This window comes from Austrofundulus limnaeus, unplaced genomic scaffold (assembly GCF_001266775.1).
Source record: "Austrofundulus limnaeus strain Quisiro unplaced genomic scaffold, Austrofundulus_limnaeus-1.0 Scaffold31, whole genome shotgun sequence".
In the NCBI taxonomy this organism is placed as follows: domain Eukaryota; kingdom Metazoa; phylum Chordata; class Actinopteri; order Cyprinodontiformes; family Rivulidae; genus Austrofundulus; species Austrofundulus limnaeus.
In genome coordinates this window covers 650,961-676,000 of record NW_013952433.1, presented here as the reverse complement: position 1 = coordinate 676,000, position 25,040 = coordinate 650,961, and the positions used below count along the sequence as shown (strand labels likewise).

The 25,040-nt window shown below is 38.8% G+C and overlaps 5 protein-coding genes across 7 annotated transcripts in view; 3 read left to right on the top strand and 2 right to left on the bottom strand.

Annotated features, from left to right (window-relative positions):
* The window catches only part of rccd1 (RCC1 domain containing 1), a 3,434-nt gene extending 2,128 nt beyond the window's left edge, over window positions 1–1,306 (top strand). For all 3 annotated transcript variants that reach the window (XM_014005526.1, XM_014005527.1, XM_014005525.1), the window contains exons 4-8: window positions 96–217; window positions 294–398; window positions 644–808; window positions 906–935; window positions 1,048–1,306. In XM_014005526.1, coding sequence (XP_013860980.1) covers window positions 96–217; window positions 294–398; window positions 644–808; window positions 906–935; window positions 1,048–1,217 — 592 coding nt within the window. In that variant the 3' untranslated portion in view covers window positions 1,218–1,306. The remainder of the gene's footprint in view (window positions 1–95; window positions 218–293; window positions 399–643; window positions 809–905; window positions 936–1,047) is intronic.
* cib1 (calcium and integrin binding 1 (calmyrin)) lies at window positions 1,305–2,940 on the bottom strand. The gene is made up of 7 exons (XM_014005528.1): window positions 2,784–2,940; window positions 2,482–2,516; window positions 2,278–2,377; window positions 1,991–2,144; window positions 1,776–1,912; window positions 1,590–1,678; window positions 1,305–1,505 (listed from the first exon to the last, which is right to left on the bottom strand). Exons 1-7 carry the CDS (start codon window positions 2,832–2,834, stop codon window positions 1,484–1,486), a joined length of 588 nt encoding a protein of 195 aa, XP_013860982.1. The 5' UTR covers window positions 2,835–2,940; the 3' UTR covers window positions 1,305–1,483.
* A 297-nt stretch (window positions 2,941–3,237) lies between these two features.
* On the bottom strand, window positions 3,238–11,815 carry LOC106515627 (titin). Its single transcript, XM_014005523.1, has 4 exons — window positions 11,487–11,815; window positions 10,972–11,017; window positions 4,071–10,337; window positions 3,238–3,986 (listed from the first exon to the last, which is right to left on the bottom strand). Exons 1-4 carry the CDS (start codon window positions 11,505–11,507, stop codon window positions 3,952–3,954), a joined length of 6,369 nt encoding a protein of 2,122 aa, XP_013860977.1. The 5' UTR covers window positions 11,508–11,815; the 3' UTR covers window positions 3,238–3,951.
* A 284-nt stretch (window positions 11,816–12,099) lies between these two features.
* gdpgp1 (GDP-D-glucose phosphorylase 1) lies at window positions 12,100–14,688 on the top strand. Its single transcript, XM_014005521.1, has 2 exons — window positions 12,100–12,247; window positions 12,641–14,688. The coding sequence occupies exon 2, from the start codon at window positions 12,649–12,651 to the stop codon at window positions 13,738–13,740; it is 1,092 nt and encodes a 363-aa protein (XP_013860975.1). The 5' UTR covers window positions 12,100–12,247; window positions 12,641–12,648; the 3' UTR covers window positions 13,741–14,688.
* A 3,811-nt stretch (window positions 14,689–18,499) lies between these two features.
* rhcgb (Rh family, C glycoprotein b) lies at window positions 18,500–24,513 on the top strand. Its single transcript, XM_014005520.1, has 11 exons — window positions 18,500–18,853; window positions 21,004–21,190; window positions 21,657–21,807; window positions 21,917–22,064; window positions 22,156–22,322; window positions 22,550–22,687; window positions 22,787–22,923; window positions 23,094–23,197; window positions 23,285–23,358; window positions 23,613–23,680; window positions 24,125–24,513. The coding sequence occupies exons 1-11, from the start codon at window positions 18,631–18,633 to the stop codon at window positions 24,171–24,173; spliced, it is 1,446 nt and encodes a 481-aa protein (XP_013860974.1). The 5' UTR covers window positions 18,500–18,630; the 3' UTR covers window positions 24,174–24,513.
* Window positions 24,514–25,040: the final 527 nt, after the last annotated feature.

Here is a 25,040-nt window from a genome sequence, read left to right as displayed (position 1 = left end):
CATTAGCACCTCTAGTAATATATTTACTGAGAAAAATGGTGACGTCTTCAGTACTTATTTTACCCGCTGTAAAATGATTTGTGTGAATGTGACAGCCATGGTCAGCTGGGGCATGGAGGACTGACCTCAGAGGAGGAGCCCAGGACGGTGGAAGCCCTGTGGGGGGTGCCTATGAGCTCTGTGGCTGCCGGAGGCTGGCACTCTGTCTGCYTTAGTGGCAAGTGTTGAATAAAAGGGTTGCCTTAAAGAAAAGAGAGGTGGAGGAAAAATAACAAGTTAACTTTTCTTTGCAGGTGGAGGTGATCTGTATGTGTGGGGCTGGAACGAGAGCGGCCAGCTTGGACTTCCATCGCGAGGTTTGAGGAAAGACTCGCAACAGAAGAGTTCCCAACAAGCAGGTTTGGCATTAAGATAATAGATTGAAAACTCAAAATCTTGCCAACATTTTATTAATAAAACACATTCAGTTTGATAGTACATTTCAAAATGTTTGGATACAAGTCYTTAGGACTAAGTAATGAGGAAATTCTGTATTTTTTAATGCAAAAAAAGTGTGATAAAACAAAATTGGGTTTCTCGATTTTTAAAGTTGACTTAAAGTAAAATCTTCCTAAAAGTTTTGGTGTTCTTGACTCTTGCACAGAATTGTGTCAAGATGTCTGCACATCTTCTAAAGAGGAGCTACATGAAGAGAAACAAGATGATGTATTCATCTCAATCCAAGGATTCCCTGCTCTGCTGGATGTCAGTCCTTCGTGTGAAATCAGGACAGTCGGCTGTGGCTCCCGGCACACTGCTGCAGTCACAAGTAAGATGTCTTGTATAAAATAAACATRAAAATTTATTATTATTATTTTTATTTTTTTGTGGAAAGGGCCATTTATACATCATTTTCCACATTTCAGCCATGGGCAATCTGTACACTTGGGGATGGGGTAAGTTTGACCACATAAAGACATTAAAACTGAATTTAATGCTWACTATAACAACCAGTCTGATCAAACTAAACATAAGCATGCAGTTCGTTGAGCTATTTTGTTTTCTCAGGTGAATACGGCCAACTTGGACACCAAACCTTAAACAGTTTAGATGAGCCTCAGTGTGTGGAGTTCTTCAGCGCTGAGAATCTGCTCGTCGTCGATGTGGTGTGTGGGCCGTGGAACACTTTTACTGCCGCTGTCACGAAGGAAGTACCAACTCAAAAACAAACCTGCTAAATATCCTAACAAATACTTTTCTTACTGGTTATGAAGTGTGGTTTGTAGTAAATTATTTGTTGATGTTTAAATAAATTACTTTTGTACTATTTTTTAAACTTTTATTTTACATACGTTTAAAAAATATATATAGAAATTTCACAACCAATGCATAAAATGTTAAGACAGGAAAATGTACAAGTTATTAGATTTTAAGGCATCAAAAGTATCCAAAACWTTAGTAGGAGAGTAAAAAGCGCAGCATTTCCACAGCAAAGTAGAAGTCTTCACAGCACAATCTTGAAAGAACTGGAAAATGAAATTAAGAGTTAGTAAACCATTTTTGTGTAAAATATCTACTTTTTTGACYACACTAATGAGCTTTTTAACTACCTGACAAAATCTGGAGATCTTGAAATGACATGCTGAAACTCMGAGAGGTTCACAGTCCCATCCTTGTCAATATCTGATTCATCAAGGATCTAAATAGTATGAAGAAAAAAGTATGTCTAGTCTGACWTTTTGCTTTGAAACACCATTTTACAACCACARTAGGAGAAAAATCTACAGTAAACTCACATTGGTTATGAGCTGTTTCATTTCCTCTCTYGTTAATCCCGTCTCTTCTGTGTCTTTCTGCTTGTCTTCTGGGATGGTCAAGCAGTTGACCAGTTTCTCCAGATCACCATAACCGAGGGTTCCGTCGTCATCAAAGTCTGAAAATACAAAGATTGCACCAGATCTGCATCTTTACAGGCAAATTTACCTAACTAAAGCTTTATCAATATAATTACCAAATATACGAAATGCGTAGTGGGATTTGATTTCTATAGTGGCTGAGTCACTGAAGGCACTCAGAAGATCCAGGAAATCTTCAAAGGTGAGGCTTCCATCTTTATCCTCAGATGTTGAGAATACCTGGCAGATTCTTTTCCTGAAAGGGTTGGACTAGGACAAGAACAAGTACAAAGTTCATTTTTTAATACTTAGCTACTTCCTGCAAAGCAGATTATAGCACATACGTGAACAAGAACTAAGAAAACCACCACCCCATCTCTTATTAACTGAACAATTTTGTCACCTTCAGCTCAGGCAGACTATGAATCTTCTCCATGGGAACTCTTAAATGTAGAACACCTTTCTGTTCTTTGGACTGCAGTTCTGTGAATCTCTTATGAGCCCTAAAAAAATAACAATAAAGCAGCCACAAATTAAAAAAAAAAAAAACATCACAAAGTTACGTCGGGAWTAAATGTTTTTAATTTGCTCAAAACTTCTCACTTACAGAAGGATTTCTTGTTTTGTCAGAAAGGTCAGCTCCTAAAGGTAGTTGTGGAAAAATACAAAAATAAAATGGACCCTTTGTCGTGTTCTTAATTATGGAAATCAGCTTAACATAAACGTGATACAGCGATTAAAACATATATTTTCCCCTTGTATTATGACTCAAATGTTATATTTTGTACTGGAACTTTTATTTAATTTAATTTAGCTGTTACGTTAAATTATTTACCTTTTTTTTTAACTTTAGCAGCTGAAGAGTTAGTACCCCTAAAAATGCGGATAGAATTGACGATAAATACTTACTTGGTATTCTGACAGATCATTTTTATTAAGTTGACTTGATGTAGTTCCCATTTTACGCCTTTCTACAAGAATATTTACTTCTGTTGTTGATAAAACTCAACACTCACTGAACTGCGACGAAAAAGTATTCGGTATTGCTTACTTCCGGGTTTGAATGCGTGCGCGCCGCTGTACCAATGCGCGTTCTCGTTTTCTTTTTTTTTTTAAATTTATTTATGGGCGGGTCTAAAAAGTGTTTTTTGTCTTCATAATAACGGTCCCGAAAATATGGGGCGCCGTTTGTAACGAAAAGCTAACTTTTTGTATATAATTTCTGTTCAATATTATTCATTTTAAATAGTTCTTGCCTCCAGATTGCTGGATGCGACAAAATAAACATTTAAAATGAAGGTCATAGATTTCACTTATTAAAGGCAAATGATGACTAAATACTGAAATGACGCAGTATGTAAAATTAAAAGTATTTTCCTCTTTTATAAAGAAATAAAATTACACAGAATCACTCTAGCAGATATACATAAAACACTGCATTTAAAATGACATGATACCCAGAAATTTAGAGAACTTGGTTTATTTGTCCAAAATCGAATTTACAAATCTCAGACAARGCTTTTTGCAGTGTTTTATTTTTGCTGCATTGATACTTTTGCTTTAGTCCGATTACTGAGTATAACTTAAACTCAGCATTGTCTTATTGCAGTTTTAAAACACAACAGTAAAGGTACTCTTCCATTCTATGAAAAAAAAATCTGTTATTCATAATACTATCTAAAACAAGTACTTTAATCAACCCAGATAACATTATTGTCCATAACATTCCATAAAATGGAGACTTATCTTTGACATTGGGCTCAAACATGCAACACAAAATTAATTTAAAATACCAAAACCTTTAAAAGCTTGCAAGAACACCCAGTGAAACAATCTAAAATACATGATACAATAAAAAATAAAATTAAAGAAAAATGTTACTTTAATACCTTATAAATAGTTTTAGTTTTACAGCAAGTTATAGATCATTTAGTTACCAAAAAAGAGCAGTTAAACAAAGGATGAGCATAACTGAACAAACAACTTTAAAAACAACTGAATGTATTGGAAGTTAAAAAAGAAGGCAAATCTTGTTAGATGATGAAGCGATGATTACTTCAACTCGGGGGGGAACAAGCTAAGCTCCTTGGTTTGTTTCCCAGTCTGTTGGATCTGGAACAGAACAAAAACACCAAAGAAATATTTAACTATTTACAAAATACTGTACAGYGAATGTAATTATTGTTGAGGTTGTACCTGTCATTTTTGTTCCTTCTTTGGTCTCAGCTGGAACCCCAGTGCCATACTCYTTTTCACCAGTGACTCTGAAGAAGTAGATTCCTCCCTCCTCCAGGTCAGAAACCTTGTAGGACAGTCGGCGACATTTGTCCGTGAGTCTTGTCCACCCCTTCCTACTAATTTCTTTTATGTCTACAAGGTAGTTCTTCACAGGGGCTCCTCCCTCATTCTCAGGGATGTCCCAGGTAACAGTAGCAGAGTTCTTAGTCACATCTTTGACTGTTATGTTGTTCGGAGGCCCAGGTGAATCCAAAACCCTCACATTCAGGGTTAAAGATGCAGATCCAGCAACYTTTTGGAGTTTCACTGTGTATTTGCCAGAATCATCACGCGTTGCCTGTTCCACTGAAATAGATGTGACAGTACTGCTGGTGCTGATAACTCCTCTTACCCTAAGATCTACATCTACTTTGTCCCATGACACACTAGGAGTAGGTTTGCCTGTGAAAGGCACGGTCAAGGTGAAGCAACTGCCATCTTTAACAAGCAAGGTCTTCCTCATCTCYGGGCTAATATCGAATCTGGGCTCCTCCTCTCTGTCAATGGCTATTTCAGGATCTGTTTCAGGACTGGGTTCACTGATACCCATCTTATTGATYGATCTAACTGTAAAAACATATTCTGCTCCAGTTGTGAGTCCAGTTACTGTACATTCAGTTTTATCTGTGTTGTGAACACCAACAGTCCAGTCTTCCTCTGTTGATTTTCTGAATTCAACTTTGTACCCTGTAATTGGTGCTCCCCCATCAAACAAAGGCTTGTTCCATGTCAGAAAGATGGATGACCTGGATGAATCAACTACAGTGGGCTTTGTTGGAGGGGAGGGGAGAAACTTGGGATCTTCTGCCAGAGTAAGAGGACATGGTATACTAGGCTCACTTAGACCTGCAGTATTTTCAGCAAAAATTCTAAATTCATACTCYCATCCCTCGTGTAGGCCTGAGGCCTTAACTCGTAGGTCATAGACAGTTTTTTTATTGACCCTGACCCAGCGAACACCATGCTTTTCCCTTTTCTCAATGATGTAACCACTGATAGGACTACCACCATCAGAGACAGGCCTTTTCCAGCAGACAGTCATTGTGTCACTGGTCGCACTTGAGACCTCCACATCTGTTGGAGCAGATGGGACAGTGAAGGGATCCATGGCTTTTATTGGCACACTCTCCAAAACCTCACCGTCCCCATATTTGTTGACTGCCCTCACCCTAAACAGGTACTCATTTCCTTTGAGAAGCTTTGTTACCTTACAAGATGTTGCCATCATGTCTCCATACAAAAGAGTCCAGGAAACACGACTTGTTTCACACTTTTCAACAACATAATGTAAAATTTCTGCACCACCAGTTTCTTGAGGGGGTCCCCAAGACAATGTGCACTTTTCTGCTGACAGGCCAGACACTTCCAGAGGGCCAGCTGGAGGGCCTGGCCTGTCCAGCACCTTGCAGGTGATAACTTTCGACGTAGTACCAGCTGTATTTTGCAAGGTCAGAGTATACTGCCCAGAATCTTTCCTAACACACTCTCTGATAAGGAAAGAGGTATGAGTCTTTGTTGCCATTATCTCAACTCTTCCTTTGGTCCCAGTATTTCTTCCATTTTTTAACCAAGACACAGTTGGATTAGGGCGGCCAGAGATGTCAGCATCTATTCTTAGAAGCTCTCCAGCTTTGACCACTACCACCTGTCTAAATTGGTCATCCAAGATAATTTTGGGTGGCTCCACATCATGCTGGACTGTAATAGGCCCAGTGGTTTCAGAGGGTGCACTGAAGAGATCAGCTGCATTCTTTGCAATGACACGAAAATCATATTGTTCACCCTCTGTGAGTTCTGTCACTTCCAGGAAGGTGTCCAATAAATTTGTGAAGTTGCACTTAAGCCAGCAACTATCTGGCAGTTCTTTACGCTCAACAATGTAGCCAGTTACTTTAGCCCCTCCGTCGTATTTTGGTTTGTCCCATGAGAGTGAAACTGAAGCGTTTGTCACATTGGTTACTGTGAGATTGTAAGGAGGCTCACATGGGTCTCTTGCTGGTACAGGTTCAGACGTCTGACTGCAGGGTCCAGCACCAGCCATATTTTCAGCACAGACCCTGAACTCATATACAAGACCTTCTTCAACACTTGTAACTTTATATTGGTTCTCCGTCACTGGGTTTCGGTTTAGTTTTGTCCATAAAATACTACTTTGATCTTTGCTTTCAATATGATAACCAATAATAGGGCTGCCACCGTCACTGTCTGGCTGGCTCCAAGCAATGGTCATTACAGACTTTGAGGCCTGCACAACATGGAGGCTGGTTGGTGGACCAGGTGGCCTGAAAGGATACTGGGCAACTATAGTATCTGTTTCAATGAACGGGCTTTTTCCATAACGATTCTCTGTAGCAACACGAAATTGATATTCAGTGCCTTGTGTCAGACGGGAAATTTTGACTGATGATCTTGCGACTGTTGCTGACACAGTCTGCCATATTGAGCTGCCCGTGTCTCTTTTTTCAACAATGTAGTTACTTATCGGACACCCACCAGTGTAAAATGGGGGCTGCCATGATAGAGACACAAAGTCAGCGCTCACATCATCTATGCTGAGGTCAGTAGGTGGTCCAGGTCTTTCATAAACATTCACAAAGATTTCAGCTGATGCAGTTCCTATGGAATTAGTTAAAATTATCTTATATGTACCAGCATCAATCCTGGTTGCGTCTTTGATAATAATTTGAGACGTCYTGTCAGATGTGCGTACATTTATCCTGCTTGTCTCTTTCAGGGTATTTCCCTCTCTTTTCCAGGCTACCATTGGTGGTGGCACTCCCATGAATGGAATATCAATCTTCAGATCATTTCCTGCCTTTACACTAAACGTGTTGGTCAGTAGATTAAAAACAGGTTCAGCACTGGTATCTTTTACCATAACGGGTGTCAACAGAGATTTTGGTTCACTCCTTCCCTTTTCATTAACAGCACTGACTCTGAAGAAATACTCCTTTCCTTGTGTCAGCCCATTTACAGCCACTTCTTGTGCTTTACTCTCTGAATATTTAATCCATGTATCTTCCCCCTCAGCTTGCATTTCTACAATGTAACTTGTGATTTTGCTCCCTCCATCATGATCAGGCTTTTCCCAAGAGAGTCTTGCACTGTTACAAGTGATGTCGCTCAGAGTGATTTTGCCAGGTGGCAGGGGAGCTTCAGACACTTTAACTGCCTCTGGAGTTTCTGTTGGTAGTCCAGTGCCGAACTCATTTACTGCCAGGACACGGAAGTAGTAGAAGCATCCTTCCTGTAGATTGTCAATCTTATAGAAATTTCTTACGCAGTTGCCACAGACACTCGTGAAAGCTTTCCTGGCCTCCTCACGCTTTTCTACAATGTAGTGAGAAATCTTTGCTCCTCCATCAATTAGAGGGGGTTCCCAGGAGATGGATACAGAGTCTCTCTTTACGTCCTTTACTTCTAAAGCCATTGGTGCACTGGGGGAATCCAAAACTCTGACATTGATGAATGCTGATTTAGTGCCACAGCAGTTCTCAGCAGTCAACACATACTTTCCACTGTCATTTCTGTTGACATTCTCTATTAGTAGAACAGTATATGAGTTTGTTATCTCAATCTGAGCACGCTCGCTTAGAGTGTCACTTTCCTTTGACCACCTAATTTCAGGTTCTGGTTTTCCTCTGAAGGTAACATAGAGACGTAAGGTGGAACAGGCTCGAACATTGACTGTTTTCCTCAAAGCAGTGTCCATTTCAATCTCTGGTGCTTCTACTTTCTCAATTGGAACCACAGACCCAGGAAGAGCTACATGTTCTCCAACACCAGCAGAATTTATTGCACATATGCGAAAATTGTATTCTGTATTTTCTCTGAGTCTTGTCACAGTGTAGTTTGTGTCCTGTACACCTGGACTTGATGTGCATGTAATCCATTCATCCTCTGCTGCTTCTTTCATCTCAACAACATACCCACTAATGGTTGCTCCACCATCATAGATGGGTTTTGACCAAAACAGAGAAACAGTGCTGCTGGAATAATCTGTCACTTTTGGGTTGCTAGGTGGACCAGGAGGGTAAATAGCTTCACATACTTTAATATACTCACTTGGTTCACTGGGTGCACCCACWCCTGCAGCATTCTCTGCAAGAACTCTAAACTGATAGTAATGCCCTTCAGTAAGCCCTGTGCATCGAAAACGCAAGTCATTTAGCCTCCTTTTGTTGCATTTTGTCCATCGGACACCCTCTTTGTCACGTTTCTCCAGAATGTAGCCATCAATCTCTGAGCCTCCATCACTTTCAGGCCTTTCCCATGTTAGTAGAACTGAGTCACTGGTCACAGCACTAGCTACAGGGGTAGAAGGTGCGCTAGGTGTTGTGAAAGGATTTTGAGCAATAAAAGGTTCTGATTCGAGAAATTCACCAACACCAAATTTATTCACACCAGCAATTCTGAATATGTATTCTTTGCCAGGTACGAGTTTTGACACTTTGTAACTTGCAGCTTCAACATGAGGTTCAACCCCTGTCCAGGTGACTCGACTGGTCTCTCTTTTTTCAATAATGTAATGGGTGACAGTAGCACCTCCATCTTGTAGAGGGGGATTCCAGTGAAGATTGCACTTCTCTGCACTCACAACTTTCACTTTCAGTGGTCCATCGGGTGGACCAGGTCTGTCTAAGACTTTAACATTAACTGGAATGGATGTCATTCCACCAATGTTACTGAGGCTCAAGACATACCGCCCTCCATCCACACGTGTGCATTCTCTGACAGTGAGCGTTGTATGAGTGATAGTGCTTTTTATCTCTATTCTTGGTGTAACTTTGTCAATTTCTTTTCCATCTTTCAGCCATCTAACTTCTGGAAGGGGCTTTCCAAAGTAATCGGCATCAATAACAAATGCCTCTCCTGTTTGAACAACAGTAGTGCTCTTAAACTTGGGGTCAATAAATGCAGTGGGTCCTTCGATAACATCCTGAGCAAGAATGGTGATGCTTTCTGAGGGCATACTCCAAACACCAGCACTGTTCTTGGCAGTTACCCTAAACTCATAACTTTGACCTCCTGTAAGACCTGTGATGGTGAAGAGATTCTCAATGACATTGGTGAAGTTTGCCTTCATCCATCTACCATCTGGCAGCTCCTTCTTTTCAACAATGTATCCTGTAATAGTGCTTCCTCCATCATACTTGGGTTTTTCCCACTGAAGGGTGATGCTGTCTCTGGTCACAACAACAGCTTCAGGTTTCCCAGGTGCATCACAGGGGTCTCTTGCTACATAGCATTCAGATGTATTACTACATTGACTTAGTCCAGCAATATTTTCAGCAAAGACTCTGAATTCATACTCAATGCTTTCCTCCAATCCACTTGTTTTAAAGCGAGTGTCAGGTATCCCAAATTTGTTTAACTTGGTCCATAAAATGCTGTTCTTCTCTTTACGTTCAATGTGATAGCCAGTGATGGGGCTGCCTCCATCACTGAGTGGAGGCTCCCACTCAACCACCATGTTGTACTTAGTCACACTGGACACATAGGGAGTGCCAGGAGCAGCAGGGACACTAAATGGATACTGTGCCGTCACAACTGGAGAGGTGACTGCTGTGCTTTTTCCGTGCCTATTTTCGGCAAACACTCTGAACTGGTATTCATTTCCCGTTTTCAATTTTGTGACTTTGATTGTGGTTCTTACTGTTGTTGCTGACACAGTTTGCCACTCTGTACTTGTAGTTTCCCGTTTCTCCACTATGTAATTGTCTAGCTGACAGCCTCCTGTATATTCAGGTGGCTCCCAAGAGATAATAACATAGTCAGAACTGACCTCATCAACCCTCACAGGCCCTGAAGGTGGATCTGGCCTCTCAAGAACAACCACAGTGACTTCACCTGTGTCTTTTCCAGCACTGTTGCTGGCTGTAACAGAATACTGCCCAAAGTGCTCCCTGGCAGCATGTCTGATATGTAGGACAGTCAGTGATGCTTTAGTTAAAACCTCTAGCCTTGATGTTTCCTTAACTGCCTGACCATCTTTTTGCCATTCAATCTTTGGTGCAGGGTGCCCAGTCACAGGGATCTCTACTTTTAGATCTGCCCCATTCTTGACCGTGAATGTGTTAAAAGTTATCTGGAGTTTTGGCTTAATAGCATTTTCTTTATCTGTTTTGGAGACAGTTTGGACCTGAGCACTGTTTTCTTGATTCTCTGCAGAAGAAGCTGACTGTCCTAGAGCGAGAAAAGAGAAGCAATGATTAAAGTGAAGCATTTAGCACATTAAATTGGCACAAAAAATCTCGCAAACTAACCTGCTGAATAATTAAATAAGAAAAATAAGTTCAGTATTTTTTTCTGAAAGGTTCCGCCATATAACAAAGAGCTTTATACACAGCAACACACCAGGAACATGCCAAGATTTAATGTGGTGTTCAATCACCTGTCTTTGAACAATGCCCTCAAATAATATGCCTTTGACTTTCATGGTGCGTACTTTTCAAGTGCCCTTCTACTCTCATCTGGGTGTGTATTCTTTCTTAGGTTACTGAGTTCTTTAACATTTTTAATAAAAGAAAAAATGTGGAACTTGTAATGAAAGTTATAAAACACATTGCAGTCWAGGAAAATATTTGAAACAAGATATAATTATGTAAAACGTCAATATGTAGTAGTAGGTATACCTGTGTGGATACTTTAAAAAATGTTTTAATTTAATGAAAGTGTTGTAGTTTTACTTTTAAAATCATGTCTGATTATTTTTATTTAACTGAAAATTAACAGTGCTATCTAGATTCCACAACAACAGGATAAATGGATTCAAGAACCTGGAAGGACAATGAAGTCAATGAGTTAGAATTCTCCATACCATTTAATTTGGGGATTTGAGGTTTTTCTTCAGGTTTATCTTTCATCTAAAAGAGAAAAAGGACAGAAATTATGAGAAAATTCTAAACTAAAATGTAGAACACTAACATGACGGGGTTTTTTTCCGTCTCTCTCTCTCTTTTTTTTTTTAAAGCTGATTATTTTGTTGTAATAATAAGTACCTTAATGCCTGCATTAGATTTTGTTGCAAGTTACCTTTTTAATTCTACTGATACCTTCTGGTCATTGTGTGTTTATAACAAAAACATTTGATGGAGTTAAATATAACTGTGCTGAATTGGAAGAAGCACTGCTCTGCTTAATGTGAAAACCTGTTATTTTCTAACCTTTAAAACAATAAACATTTGATTTCATAAAGACCCCAATGGGATTTTCTATACTCTGTATCTAAATCAAAAGTCATTCTTCGACTATCTAGGTCCACACTTATTTACATTACAGACAACTTTTATATATATAAAACAACAACAATAACAACTTCACAGTTGTACTTACTTCATTGTCAGTTGTTTCCATCTTTTTACCTTCTTCGATTTGGGCTAAAATMTAGGAGACAAAAGTGAACTTTAATCCAGCTTGCTTGGAGTGATAAACAACTTTTAGTGTGGAGAACCCTCCAAGGCTCTTCAGCAGTGACTCATCCCTCTACTAGTCACTGCCTGCTTTAGCTCCAAAAGTAAGTAGAGACTAAAAATAATCTAGAGTTGCACTGGACAGCTGGTCATTCTTTCAAACTCTATTTAGCCTATGGGTCAGCAGCTATGAAAACCTTGAACGTTACTCAGCAGATAAATATTGCACTTTAAGTAATGAAGCTGGAAATATCTGGGCCAGATATTTGTGAACACATAAGTTTTCCTACCATAAATAACCAGATAGTAACAATAAGAAAGTAACAAATACTTTTTTTAAATTTAAACTTAAATGCAATGAACAAAAGTTTATTGTTTCAAAACATTTATGTGGTTTAACTGTGTAAACCACATAAAAAAGTAGGCAAATGCGTCAAAAATAAACGTTTTAAAAATACATCGCTAAATGTCAACATTATTTATGCTTTTATTTTGGAGAGTGAAACCGGAACAACAGTAAACGTCATAGACGCGGAAGTTAGTTAGCTAGCCAGGTTGCCGGTGTTGCTACTAAAGAGGCTTCAAGTTATGAGTCAGTGTGAGAAAAAATATAATATTTTTAACGCAATACGTTTGCTCTAAGTTTGAAGACGTTGACCTTAACTCGAAGTTTCATACAGAAAGGTGAAGTGTTCAATAAATTCAACGTTATTAAGCATTTTCATTGAAACAAATATGTTAACGCCTGATTTCAGAGCTAGCATTTTCTGATATCAACCTCGTCTCCATTTATTCTTAATCATTAAATTCAAAATGTAGTTTTTGAGTTTAAAAAGAAGTTAGAATTAATTGATTCAAGCTTTATAATGTTTCTTGGTTTAATTTTGTTGTACATCAGAAAACATTGCTTTAGCTCACTTAAACATTCAGATATAAGCATTTGTATTTCACAGCTGTTTATTTGTGGTAAACAGCTAAACTCTTATCAGTAAAACTATGAGCTAAGTTCATTTGAAGATTGTGTTGTTTAGGATTCAGCAAATCTCACATTTCCCTGGTTTTACTGACCCTGAACAGATCCAAKCATGACGCTGCAGTTTGTGTACAGCCGCCAGGACTTTGTCACTGATCTGAGATGGAGTGAAAATTGTCCCAAGATGGTGCTACCACCTACAAGGTTTGACACAACCATCCGAGACGGCTGGACAGGCAGGATGGATAGGGGACTTTTCCGCTACTATCTGGGTGACTTGGATACACGTATCCTGCCAGGCTCGTGTGGCTACGTGGCTCAGCTAAATATTAAGCGAGGAGAAGAGAGAAGGAAACCTCAGGAAATACTGAGCATTAGGCAGGAGTTCACCCATAATCAATTTAACTTTAACAAAATCAATCCTGATGAAGTTATATTTGAGATGATAAAGGCCACAGATGGAGGCATCGAGTTGACTGATGGACAGGTGCRTCAGTCTTGTAGGACAGTTGTACTGATCAATGTGAGCCCGTTGGAGTTCGGACATTGTCTCTTTGTTCCAGATCCCGCATGCGGTTTCCCACAAATCTTGACAAGAACCACAATCCAGGTCGGCATCGAGTCCGTGCTTCTAAGCTCTAACCCCTGTTTTCGGGCTGGATTTAACAGTCTCGGAGCCTTTGCGTCTGTCAATCATTTACACCTTCATGGGTATTACTTAGACCACGAGCTTAAGATYGAATCCAGCCCAGTGAAGCCTTTGGTACCTGAAAAAAGATTTTATCACATGCAAGACTTCCCGTCAGGATTTGTGTTTTACACAGAAGCGGAGGAGGTGGAGAAGGTGGCAAGAAGCATCTGTGAAGTCACAGACTTTTTAGTGGGTGAAAACATTGCTCACAATCTGTTCTTGACAAGAGGATGTCCGCCGTGTGAGCACATGCGGAGCGCAGAGGATCGCTGTTTAAGAAACGGTGTACGGATTGCCATCTGGCCCAGAAAAGCCTGCTTCGGTGCCAAGGAGGAAACTGACATGAGCGTCGCTCTTTGTGAGCTGGCAGGACATTTACCATTTAAAAGCAAAAAGGACTACGAGTGTGCCACGGAAGAAGATGTCATGAAGATCGTACAGAGTTACCTCCTACCTGATGATGAGTTTCACAGATTGGAGCAGCAGCTCTCCAARCTTTTACTGGCATCATAATGCATGAAAATAGTTTTAAAAGAGAACTCATACATGAACGAGTTCTCTTTCCATGAACTTCAGTTTACATTTTCAATATCCTCCGGTAAAAAAATTAAATAAAGTATTTAATTTATAGTTATATTTGTCAAAATGCCTTTTTTGGGGGGGATTTGCAGGGAAACGGGTAAAAAAAGGAGAACAAAAAGTATGCAGTTAAACATATTGCTGTATCTGTATTTTGGGTTTTGAAACATGATACACAACCAAAAGTACTTGGATATACAGGGTTCTATGACTGTTTCTAAAAGGATGGAAAAAAGGTTATCTTTTGATGTCTTGTCRAAAAAGTCTGGTGTGTCTACCTCCAATGTTTTAGTTAAATAGTTTAGTTTTCTAACCATCTAACCTCAGTCTTTTATCATTGTTTATGCCAACTATTAGATTTTGAAAGCATTGCAAAATTGAGCAAAACGTCATGTAAAATCACGTTTCCATTGACGCACTTGGCTGATTYCTTCGTTTTCAGCCATCATAGTTTGTCTGTTTAGTCAGCACGTGTCACTACTGCCAGCAATTTTTTTTTCCCTGATTATGAGCAAATATAACTTTAAAAGCTAGATAAGCTTTAAAGTTTAATAAAAAGCTGTATGAAATTTTTTGCACTCTGTGRTTTAGTTTTTAATTCCTAATTTGACAAACCAAAAATAATACGGTAAACTTGCTTTAGATGAACTCTTTATACTCTTTTGGAGGTCACTGTAACTTGTGCTCAGCCAGTCTTTTGCTTGCCAATGTTAAGTAACAACATTAGTCATGATCTTCACACTAAGTTGCACTTTGTCACCAAATGCCTTGTTGAGTGCCTTTTATGCAATGTTGCAAAATGTTTACACGTGCATGTACTGAATGTTTCACATCCTGCCTGAACTATAAATTAAAGGTTACAAATATATTTATTCAGATTCACTTGATTACTGTTTTATTTGAATAAATATTAGGATGATGTAAACATTTCATGCCAGAGTTAGTCCGATATACATTATGTTAAAATAAAAGCATTTTGGTTAAAGATTGAAAATAATGTTATGCACAACTCATGCAATAAAATGTAAAGTTGAGAGTATGTTGTGACTGACTCTGTTACACCAAATTTAAGCCCAATATCTGTAAAATTGACTGAATTACAATAATTGTTGTCATATTTTGTTGACGTAATGCATAATTACTGTGGGGGCCATCTTGAATTYGGTGACTCCAAAAGTAATTAATCATAGATGTTCATTACTTAATTATTTCTCATAGTTTTATTACAATCCATTTATCTGTTTATATATTTTGCAAAAATAGATCCCTTAAAGGTAGTGGCACATTTTTTTGTTCAAAAACTCCATGAGCTCTCAGAATACATGTTGGGGGTTACTCTCAACTACTACCACACCAAATCTTATTTCAGTAGCTTTAAATTGACTGAGTTGTATCCATTTTTTTAAGATTGGCTGACTGTTTATATAGGGTCAGATATTAACCAAGAGTTAAAATAACTAATAGAAATCAGTATTTTTTTTTAACCATAGGTGAAACTCTGCTGTAAAGAAACCGAACCAGCTACATACATTTAATTTAAATTCTTTTCAACATAAACATCTTGATAAAATGGGTAAACAGAGCCAGTATTAATGTTAAATGTTACATTAAATATGATACATTTTTGTTTGGTCAAAATTTTTGCTCTCAAGATAAAGAAAAGATGATGTTTATTGACACACTAACAAAGAGTCTGAGTGGTACAATTCTCCAAACTCACGATCCCTTATGACTTGTAGGTTAGATGATTTTTTAGTGCACATTTACAGTCAACACTAAGGTCAGTGTACAGTTTGAAAATGTTTACGGAGGCATGTGGTTTTCCATAAATGAGATCTTATGACTGTATTTAGTCTCTTCCTTTGTGACAAAGAGAAACACTTGGAGGATGTGTTAATGACACTGTATAATCTCAGGATCAACAGGGCTGTTGGGGTAAAAACAAGTTCATCAGATTTATGGCAAATTTGTAATGCCATACATCATCATTTTCTAGCGTTGAAGTTAGATTTTGGTCCTTTTATCAGATTTGTCCAGGCGAAAAACTGCAGCGCATCATCCTAGAAGAGCACATCATCTGCCAGAGTGACATCACCAGGGTAGCAGAGTTAGGCTGAGCTGTAAGATCATTAAACACAAATCTGTTCATCCAGTTTAATGAGTGTGTTCATCAGGGGAAGCACAATCTTCTGTTTATTCAGCTTTCTTGTATTCTTCTGATACACTTCAGTGAAGAAGAGTAGGACAAAATGTTCATTAATTGTGTTGGAGGAAAAAAAATAACTTTTTTTGCAACAAATTGTTAAATTTATGTGTCAAGCTTTACCATTTTTTAAGTCCCATCCATTCCTGGCAGCTTTGAGCATTTGTCGTCACAGTGACATGAAAATCCAAACAAGCACACAATGGTCAGTGAGCTGACATGTTTATCCAAGTCTCGTGTACCTGACTTTCTTGGCATGATATTCGCAGAAATGACTCATTACCTCAGTCCATACGTTAAGAAAGGACACCCCTTTATAGAACAGTAACATCTAAACAAGCAGGATCAGGATGAGCTGAAATGTTTTGCTGCAAACTCGGTAAATGTACCAATATAGAGAAATTTAAGGAAAAGCATAAAGGCTTTAAGACATTTCAGAATATTTTCCATCGTACTAGGTGCCATGAGAAGAACGTCAGGACACTCCCAACTTGGTACAATACAACTTTTGAAAGGTGATTTTTCTTTTTTGTTTTCTTTTCTCTTTTTTTTTCCAAAATACCTGCTGCAGTGAATGAGTTGCCTTATAAATCATCAGCTGAAAGCCTATTAATGCTACAACCCCTGGCAAAGAGTATGGAATCACCAGTCTTGGATTCAGACATTTCATTCTGTAAAACAAACTCAGATCAAAAACATGATYCAATAATAAGGTCATTCCAAAGTGCAACTTGTTGGCTTTCAGGAACACTCAAAGAAATGAAGAGAAAACATTGGAAGTCAGTGAATGTTACTTTATTGACCAAGCACAGGGAAAAAAGTATGGAATCATGAAAACAGATAAACAAAAGACCATTCAAAATACATGACTATTTAGTTGAACCACCTTTGGTTTTTATAACGGCTTTCAGTCTCTGAGGCATGGACTTGATGAGTGACAAACAGTATTCTTCATCAATTTGGTGCCAACTCTCTTGTTGCCAGATCAGCTTTGCAGGTCGGAGCCTTCTTGTGGACCATTTTTTCCAATTTCCACCACAGGTTTTCAATTGAGTTGAGATCTGGACTATTTGCAGGCCATGACATAGACTGAATGTGTCTTTCTCCAAGGAATGCCTTCACTGTTTTTGCCCTATGGCACGATGAATTGTCATCTTGGAAAATTATTTCATCACCCCCAAACATCTGTTCAATTGACGGGATGAGAAAACTGTCAAAATGTCAATGTAAACTTGTGCATTGACAGAATAATTAACCATAGTCATCTCCCCAGTGCCTTTGCCTGACATGCAGCCCCATATCATCAAAGACTGTGGAAATTGCCACACCTCAGAGACTGCGAGCCAGTATAAAAGCCAAAGTTGGTGCAACTAAATACTAGTGATGTATTTTGAACGATCTTTTGTTTATCTGTTTTTCATGATTCCATACTTTTTTCCCTCACTATTGAGTGATTCCATATTTTTTTTCCCTGTGCATGGTCAATAAAAGTAACATTCACTGACTTCCACAATGTTTTCTCTTCATTTCTTTAAGTGTTCCTGAAAGCCAGCAAGTTGCACTTTGGAATGATCTTATTATTGTATCATGTTTTTGATCTGAGTTTGTTTTACAGAATGAAATGTCTGAATGAGTGATCATCCAAGACTGGTCATTCCATACTTTTTGCCAGGGGTTGTGCTTTATGTGGAGTTCAAAATGTACTGTTAAAAAAGGAGAAAGATCAAATGGAAGTTGTAATGAGCAGTTATGTAAGGCTAAATGGGCGTGGAGAAGTTTGTACAGCATTCTTCTCTTGTTGAGAGAAAGAAAAAAACTAATGTTCACTTCTCAGGCTCAATATATCACAGTCTTGTTTGATTGGTAACTTCTCTGATTAGTTTATATTTTTAAAGTGATTTTAAAGCTGTGGATAAAACATGTTTTTAATGCAAAATAAAATATAGTTTTAAAACTTATATAAGCTTCAGCTGTAAATCGTGATTCTGTTTCTGAATGCATCATCTGTGACGCTCTCTTTTAAAGAGGTTAGAGGCACGTGAACATAAATTACAATTCACGTTTCACAGGAGTAGATGTTTATAATGAGATGAAAAGGCCTCCACCCTGTGATATAAAGACAAAGTCCAAAAGGAGTGAAAACCCATCAGGATGCTCTGATGTTTCACAGAAGTGCCTTTTGACTTTTATTGACTTGCAAAGAGTGTTTGTATTAAGGGAGGAGGTCAGAAGTGGACTGCAGTTTTTGTTTCATTAAGCAAAAAGAAAGAGAATCTATAAAATTAATCTTTAAAATTAGCCTATACTGTCATCCATTTTTTCAACAAGATATGAATCCTGTTTCCTCTGACAACATACCCTTAGAATTTGTTTATGCTACTTTATTGTTGATAATGAAAACACATCGTTGCAATTGAAAATATCATCCAGACGAACGGCTCTGAAAGGAGGCAAGAACACCCCCCACATGCAGAGAGGGAGGAGCTGCTGTGGGCGTGTCCTCGGCCCAGAATCCCACTTGAACTTGAGGATGCTCTGAGGCTTCTCTACACTCTCTTGTCTCCTTCAGCAGAAGAAGGCAGCCCTTCAACGACTTCAAGGATTTCAACTGGGCTGAAACAATGGGAGCCTGCCAGAGCTTCAGGGAGATGTGCGACCGCACGAAAAACACCAACATTCGCTTGAGCCTTCCAGCGGTTTGTGTCATATGGCAGACCGCCATGATCATCCTGTTTGGAATTTTTATCCGTTACAACGAGGAGTCAGACATACGCTGGGCAGAGCACAAAAAACTCAAAAATATAACAAGCGACATCGAGAATGACTTCTACTTCAGATATCCAAGTAGGTTCACCTCTGTTTTCTTCTTTTCAAAAAGGACTTTAAAGTAATCGCTGTTTTTTAATTTAAGAAAGAGCTGAAAAAAGGAACGTTTTTATGTTCAAATTTAGAACCTTTTAGATACTTGTTTAATGATTTATTTTTCACTAGAAGTTGAACGTTGTTCGTGATATTAAGTTAATGTTAGATCTCATACTGGGATAATCTTTTATTCAAAATTGTTGACAAAGGCACTTGCAGTCATGTACTGTATTTCCCAAGGGTTTGACTCTCCTGAGGCTTTTTTTAAATGTCCATGCATGACTTGTATAAGCTTACTACTTTGTTTTTAAAAACGTTATATTTTAATTAATATCTAACCTAATTTGTGTTTTAAATTCTGTGGAGAAAGTTTTTTTTTCTTTTTGGTTAGGCTGAGATCAAGTCTGAAGCTTCAATTCTTTATTTGCTCTAACATACTGTATTAAAGCAGTTACCCTGATGATGTGTTTCTTGCTAAATTGACAAAAAAAAGTGTTTCAGTCTGCATTGTGACGTGTCTGGCAGCTGCAGTATGGTCTCGTAAGATGCTGGCATCCACACATTGTAGAAAAAAAAGAGAAAATATTACCATCCATTCATCCAGCCATTATTTATAACCTTTCAGGGTCACTGGTGCCCATATCCAGCAGTCACTGTGTGAGGGGCAGGGTACACCCTGGACAGGTCTCCAGTCCATCACAYAGACAGATAGAGACAAACATTCACTTACACCTAACAGTTTAGTTACCAGTTAACCTAACATGTTTTTGGTCCTCTTGCTGAGAGGCATCTACCCTACCAACTGAGCTGCTCAGCATGACATTCATTAATTTATAATTTACTTTGATCACTRATCTAAGCTTGTTTTAATAGCCACCTACACAATGAGCAGCTTTCTTTAACTTTTTGAGTTTTCTATTCACATTGCGTTTAATTCTCCTTCCCTTTACTTGCTCCATCTTCACCTTTTTTCTATCCCACAACTGCTTCAGAGACATTTTCTTAAACTCCTGGATGTTAAAACCTGTATATGCATCCTAATACTCCCCTAGCACATCAAGGGTGACCCTTGATTCATCTCCAATTGATACCCCTCTCTTATATAATATGCCCTCATGCCAACTTGCATCGTGGAGACATGTTCTAAACGCAAACTGCTGGTGCAAACTGGACAGGTTTGTCTGGCATGCAGCTTCACTGATACACACGTCTAAATCCAGATTCTGTAAAGATCACATTGTGTTGTCCTTTTGTGTTTGTATATATACACATATCTTTAGCTAGTTTAAAGTATGATTAGGGTAAATAATATACATTTTCAGTGCTTTTTCTAAATGATCTTTAATGGCCAAGCAAGCACAGCGCTAGCTGAAAAATGTGCAATGATATGAACCATTTTTGTGATTGAATTTAAAAAAAAAATAAAACATGATTTAATGCATAAATTTCTCTGGGATAAATTATATTCTGGTTACCTTACAGGTGATCTTTATCTAATTGAAAGACTCAACCTGTGTGTTGTTGATGCAAATTTGCGTTTGATATTTTCTCAGTGACTGAGGGTCGTTCAGTGCACGAGTTAGTTTTGCTGCCCTGACCATGATGCCTCCTCCACAGTTCTATGCAGCTGTGATGTTCTGTCCAAACAGCACTGCAGAATGACTCAGCTGTCTTTGTTCTCACATGTCATTGTCCTTAAATAATTCATTTTATCAAACAGTCTTTCACAAATTTCTCTGAACCGTGGTTTCTATTGTGTTTTTCTTATGAAACTAGTTTTATTCAGTGAGCGTTTTTTTTTTTTATATGCACCAGTAAACATTCAATCTTCATAAATTTCTTATTATTTTCAGGAACTTGTGAAAAAAATTGGAATATTAATACCATTATATTAACATCATATACTATTATTATATTTTCACATKCATTTTCCGTCTTTAAGAAGAGTAGACATTGCCCTAACATTTTAAGGCTTGAAAGGAGCACCTGTGTTCACATGTCTGTTGTTTGAACACCTGACATTGTCCTGACACATACTGAGTCAGCATCTTCATCTTCAGCTGCCCAACAAGATCAAATTCTGATTTTTTTTTTCATTGAAACTCTCATCTCTCCTCATATACCTTATGCAGGTTTCCAGGATGTACATGTGATGATCTTTGTGGGGTTTGGCTTCCTGATGACATTTCTGAAGCGCTACAGTTTTGGCGGAGTGGGGTTCAGCTTCCTACTTGCTTCCTTTGGGCTCCAGTGGGCACTGCTGATGCAGGGCTGGTTCCACCACCTGGTTGATGGGAAGATCCTAATTGGGGTTGAAAAGTAAGCTACTGTATATAATCTACAAGCGAATGTGTTAAGTGCATCAAAAGCCAGTTTTTGTTTTAATTTGCCTGAAATTCTACAATACTTATATACCTGCACCTGCGTGGCCCCATAAATCAGGGCGGAGTCACCAGTTTGACTGACAGGTTCACGAGCAGATATTTCCAGGTGAATTAGATTTCATGTTTGAGGTTAAAAGATAAACAGAAACTTGAACTGTCAGGTGACGATACTGTTGAAGAGCAGCCAACTCACTGCGTGTCAAACCATAAGATTCAGCATGTGGTTTTTCTGTTTGCCTCCATGGATAAAACTGATATGTTTATGGTTTTATTATTTAGAAAACAAATTAACTGTCTGGATCAAAGAATTCAGGATATGGGCACAACACTAGACAAAATAAATTCTCTTTAGTTTTTGACTTGCACAGATTACTTAAGATAAGTATGCATTCTCTCTGCAGCTTAATCAATGCAGATTTTTGTGTGGCTGGCTGCTTGATCGCCTACGGAGCGCTGCTGGGAAAAGTTAGTCCTGTCCAGCTGATGGTTTTGACTCTGTTTGGGGTTACGCTGTTTGCTGTGGAGGAATATATTATCCTGAATCTCATCCATGTAAGTCATAAAAGTTAGCTTTTTTTTTCAGAACAAAATGTTAAGTACAACCCTCTTTTTGTCTCGTGCAGTTCCTCTACAGCTCATTTTCTTATTTTCATCCCTGAAGGCCAGAGATGCTGGAGGCTCCATGGTGATCCACACGTTTGGAGCTTATTACGGCCTTAGCATTTCATGGATGCTCTATCGTCCAAATCTGGAGCAGAGCTCCAGCCTGCAGCGCTCCGTCTACCATTCAGACGTCTTCGCTATGATCGGTGAGTTGGATTTAGCGCACAACTGCGTGTAATATTGTGGTTTTCTTAAGGTCCTAACCTGACCTTTATCCTGCCCTCGCTTTCTTCACAGGTACCCTCTACCTGTGGATGTTCTGGCCCAGCTTCAACTCGGCCATCGCTGATCACGGCGACGGGCAGCACAGAGCAGCCATCAACACCTACCTGTGTCTGGCTGCGACTGTGCTCACTACCTTTGCTATTTCAAGCCTCTTCCAGAAACATGGCAAGCTAGACATGGTAAACAAAATCATAAAAATCGTCTTGTATTATAAGCTTTAATGAACAAGAATATGATGAAAGGATATTGGCGTAGCTGTGAAGGTTTACAGTAAGAAAAACGCTAAGAGGTGGCATGTTCTCGAACTGCTCCTGACTTTTCTGCTTTTTATGTTTTGATTTCACAACAAAATCCACYTTTAGACTCTTCCATCATAAAGCTTTAATCTGCTTCCTCTCCGTCTCAGGTTCACATCCAGAACTCCACGCTTGCCGGAGGCGTGGCAGTGGGAACAGCAGCAGAGTTCATGCTGATGCCTTACGGGGCTCTTATTGTGGGCTTCTGCTGTGGGGTTGTGTCCACGCTCGGTTACATCTACCTCACGGTACGACCCCTGTCTTGTGTTTCGTAGCTATCGTGAGAAAAGAGATCATGCTGGGTTCAGCTCTCAAGGTAAGCTCATCAACCGTCTCGCTTCTTCCAGCCGTTCCTGGAGAAGTACTTGAAGATCCAGGACACGTGTGGAATCCACAACCTCCACGCCATGCCTGGAGTCATTGGTGGAATAGTCGGAGCCATCAGTGCTGCAGCTGCTTCAGAGTCGGTTTATGGGCATGAAGGGTAGGTTTTCTTTTCTAACGAGCCGGAGGACACATAAGGTTCTCTGACATTAACAAACACTTAAAATAGCAGACATTAGAGTAGTGATGTGTGTCTTTTTATCAAATTGTGTTTTCAATTGTGAATGGTCAACACTGAGAATTACCCCTCGTTTTGTATATATTTTAAAGGTTGGTCAACATGTTTAAGTTGGTTCCCGCAGTGCAGGGAGGACACCAGGCTGGGGGCCTCTGTGTGGCTCTCTGCTTCGGTATCGGCGGCGGAATCATTGTTGGTAAGAAAACCACCACCGTTAGAGACAGGATACACAGAAATGGGATGTTTGAGTCCAGTAGGTTTATGTTCACTTTTCTTCCTACAGGTGCCATCTTAAGATTACCCATCTGGGGCGATCCTGCAGATGACAACTGCTTCGACGATGAGGCTTACTGGGAGGTGAGAGATGAACGCTTTTTTTATTTAAAGTATGGATTCACGGTTTACGAATTCTGAAACATTTCGCTATTTATAGTTGCCCACACTCTTTTTTTTCCATCACGTTATTTACATAGTTAAATCCTCTGTCATTCCTTCACCTCTATTTATAAAGTAATGTTTATGGTTTGTCCAGTTTCCGACATTAAACGAATGAAACAGAAACTCCGATGGTTTGCCCCTTTTTATTTATGCGCTTATTGTTTTGTCTACAGGTGCCAGAAGAAGAGGAGAGCTCCCTACAGATTCTGCAGTACAACAACCACTTTCGAAACAAAGACGTGTGAGTGTCCGTTTGATTCATCTATCGAAGTCTTTCTAACTGTGGAGATAACTTGCTGAAATAATAATTCAGGGGCCACTTCTGAGTCGGAGAAACGCGTTGCATTCAAGTTCCCTTTGGTGGCAGCAGAGCTCAGTTTAAAGAAGGGTGGTGTGGTTTTCTGTTTGACTGTGAGGTCTACAGAAAGTCAGGCTGCGGTTAGAGACAAAAGCTTCTCATGATTCAGTCCAACTCCTCTGAGCTGTTTGTTGATGTGGGTTTCTTACAGAACATGTGTTCAACTCCCCAATGTGACCTTTAAATCACGCAGCAGTAGTCGTGTTTACAGTGGCAATAAATCCACTGTTGGCACTTGGGAGCAGGACGATCAGAGACAAAACCTATAACGAACTTTTTATGAAACCCGATTCTTCTAACAGACTTTTTTTTCTTTCTTTTTTGCAGAGTGGAATCAAATTTCACCGTGGAGCAGGACGGCAGAACTCGTTCATGAGCAATCTTACACAGCTAGTGTCTTCTTTCATTATACCTCTGGATGTGAAAATTTGTGAAAGCTGGAAAAAAAAAGTTTTTGSTTTAAATGTATTCACATCTTTTCTTTGGGTTGCCTCATTTCAGAGCTAAGAGGTAAACATAATGATGTAAAATTTATTGTTCTCTTTTTAAGATGTGATTCTCAGTAGTGAGCTGAAACCAGATCATTCTTTATTATCACATTTTGCAATAATTTTACTTTAAACTCTCATTTTGCACACGTGAGACATATATCAAGGTTTTTTTTACTTGTTTTTTTCTTCAAGTTATTTCTTTGCAATAAAAAATTGAAGAGAAAATTCAGGTGACAATTTTCAAATCTTGTGCCTTTTTTTGTCTTTAGCAAAAACTTTTGCTTTCATTGCTATGAGGAAAATGTAATGTAAATCATATTTTGTGTGAGGATTTTTTCAAAAACAGAACTGTTCATTGTGGCACTGAACAATGAAATATATAGCTGTGACAATTTTATGTAATGTTGTGATYTCTAATCATTTTTTTACATTAAGTCCCCCTCACTTTGCATTAAACAAAWTTTTTTGATGGTTTATAAAACACTAGTTGAAGTTTTTTTTATTATTTGCCCTATCTGCATTCTCCTTTTGATTATGTTTAAAAAAATACCTCACGCATATAAATATAAATCAGTAAAATGTTTGGTCAAAAATCATTTATTTGGATACTGAACATGATAAAACATTATGGACCTTTAGTTAACCAGGTAAATTTCAGCCTAAACATGAATGTTTTTTAAGGAAACCTGTTAAACCCAGGAACCTCTCTCTGTGTGTGTGTGTGTGTGTGTGTGTGTGTGTGTGTGTGTGTG

Bases quoted from the DNA above. Each gene is read 5' to 3' on its own strand.
- rhcgb (XM_014005520.1), top strand. From the start codon at position 18,631: ATGGGAGCCTGCCAGAGCTTCAGGGAGATGTGCGACCGCACGAAAAAC. The intron at 18,854-21,003 runs GTAGGTTCACCT...TACCTTATGCAG, and splicing joins CTTCTACTTCAGATATCCAA to GTTTCCAGGATGTACATGTG. The intron at 21,808-21,916 runs GTAAGTCATAAA...TCATCCCTGAAG, and splicing joins TTATCCTGAATCTCATCCAT to GCCAGAGATGCTGGAGGCTC.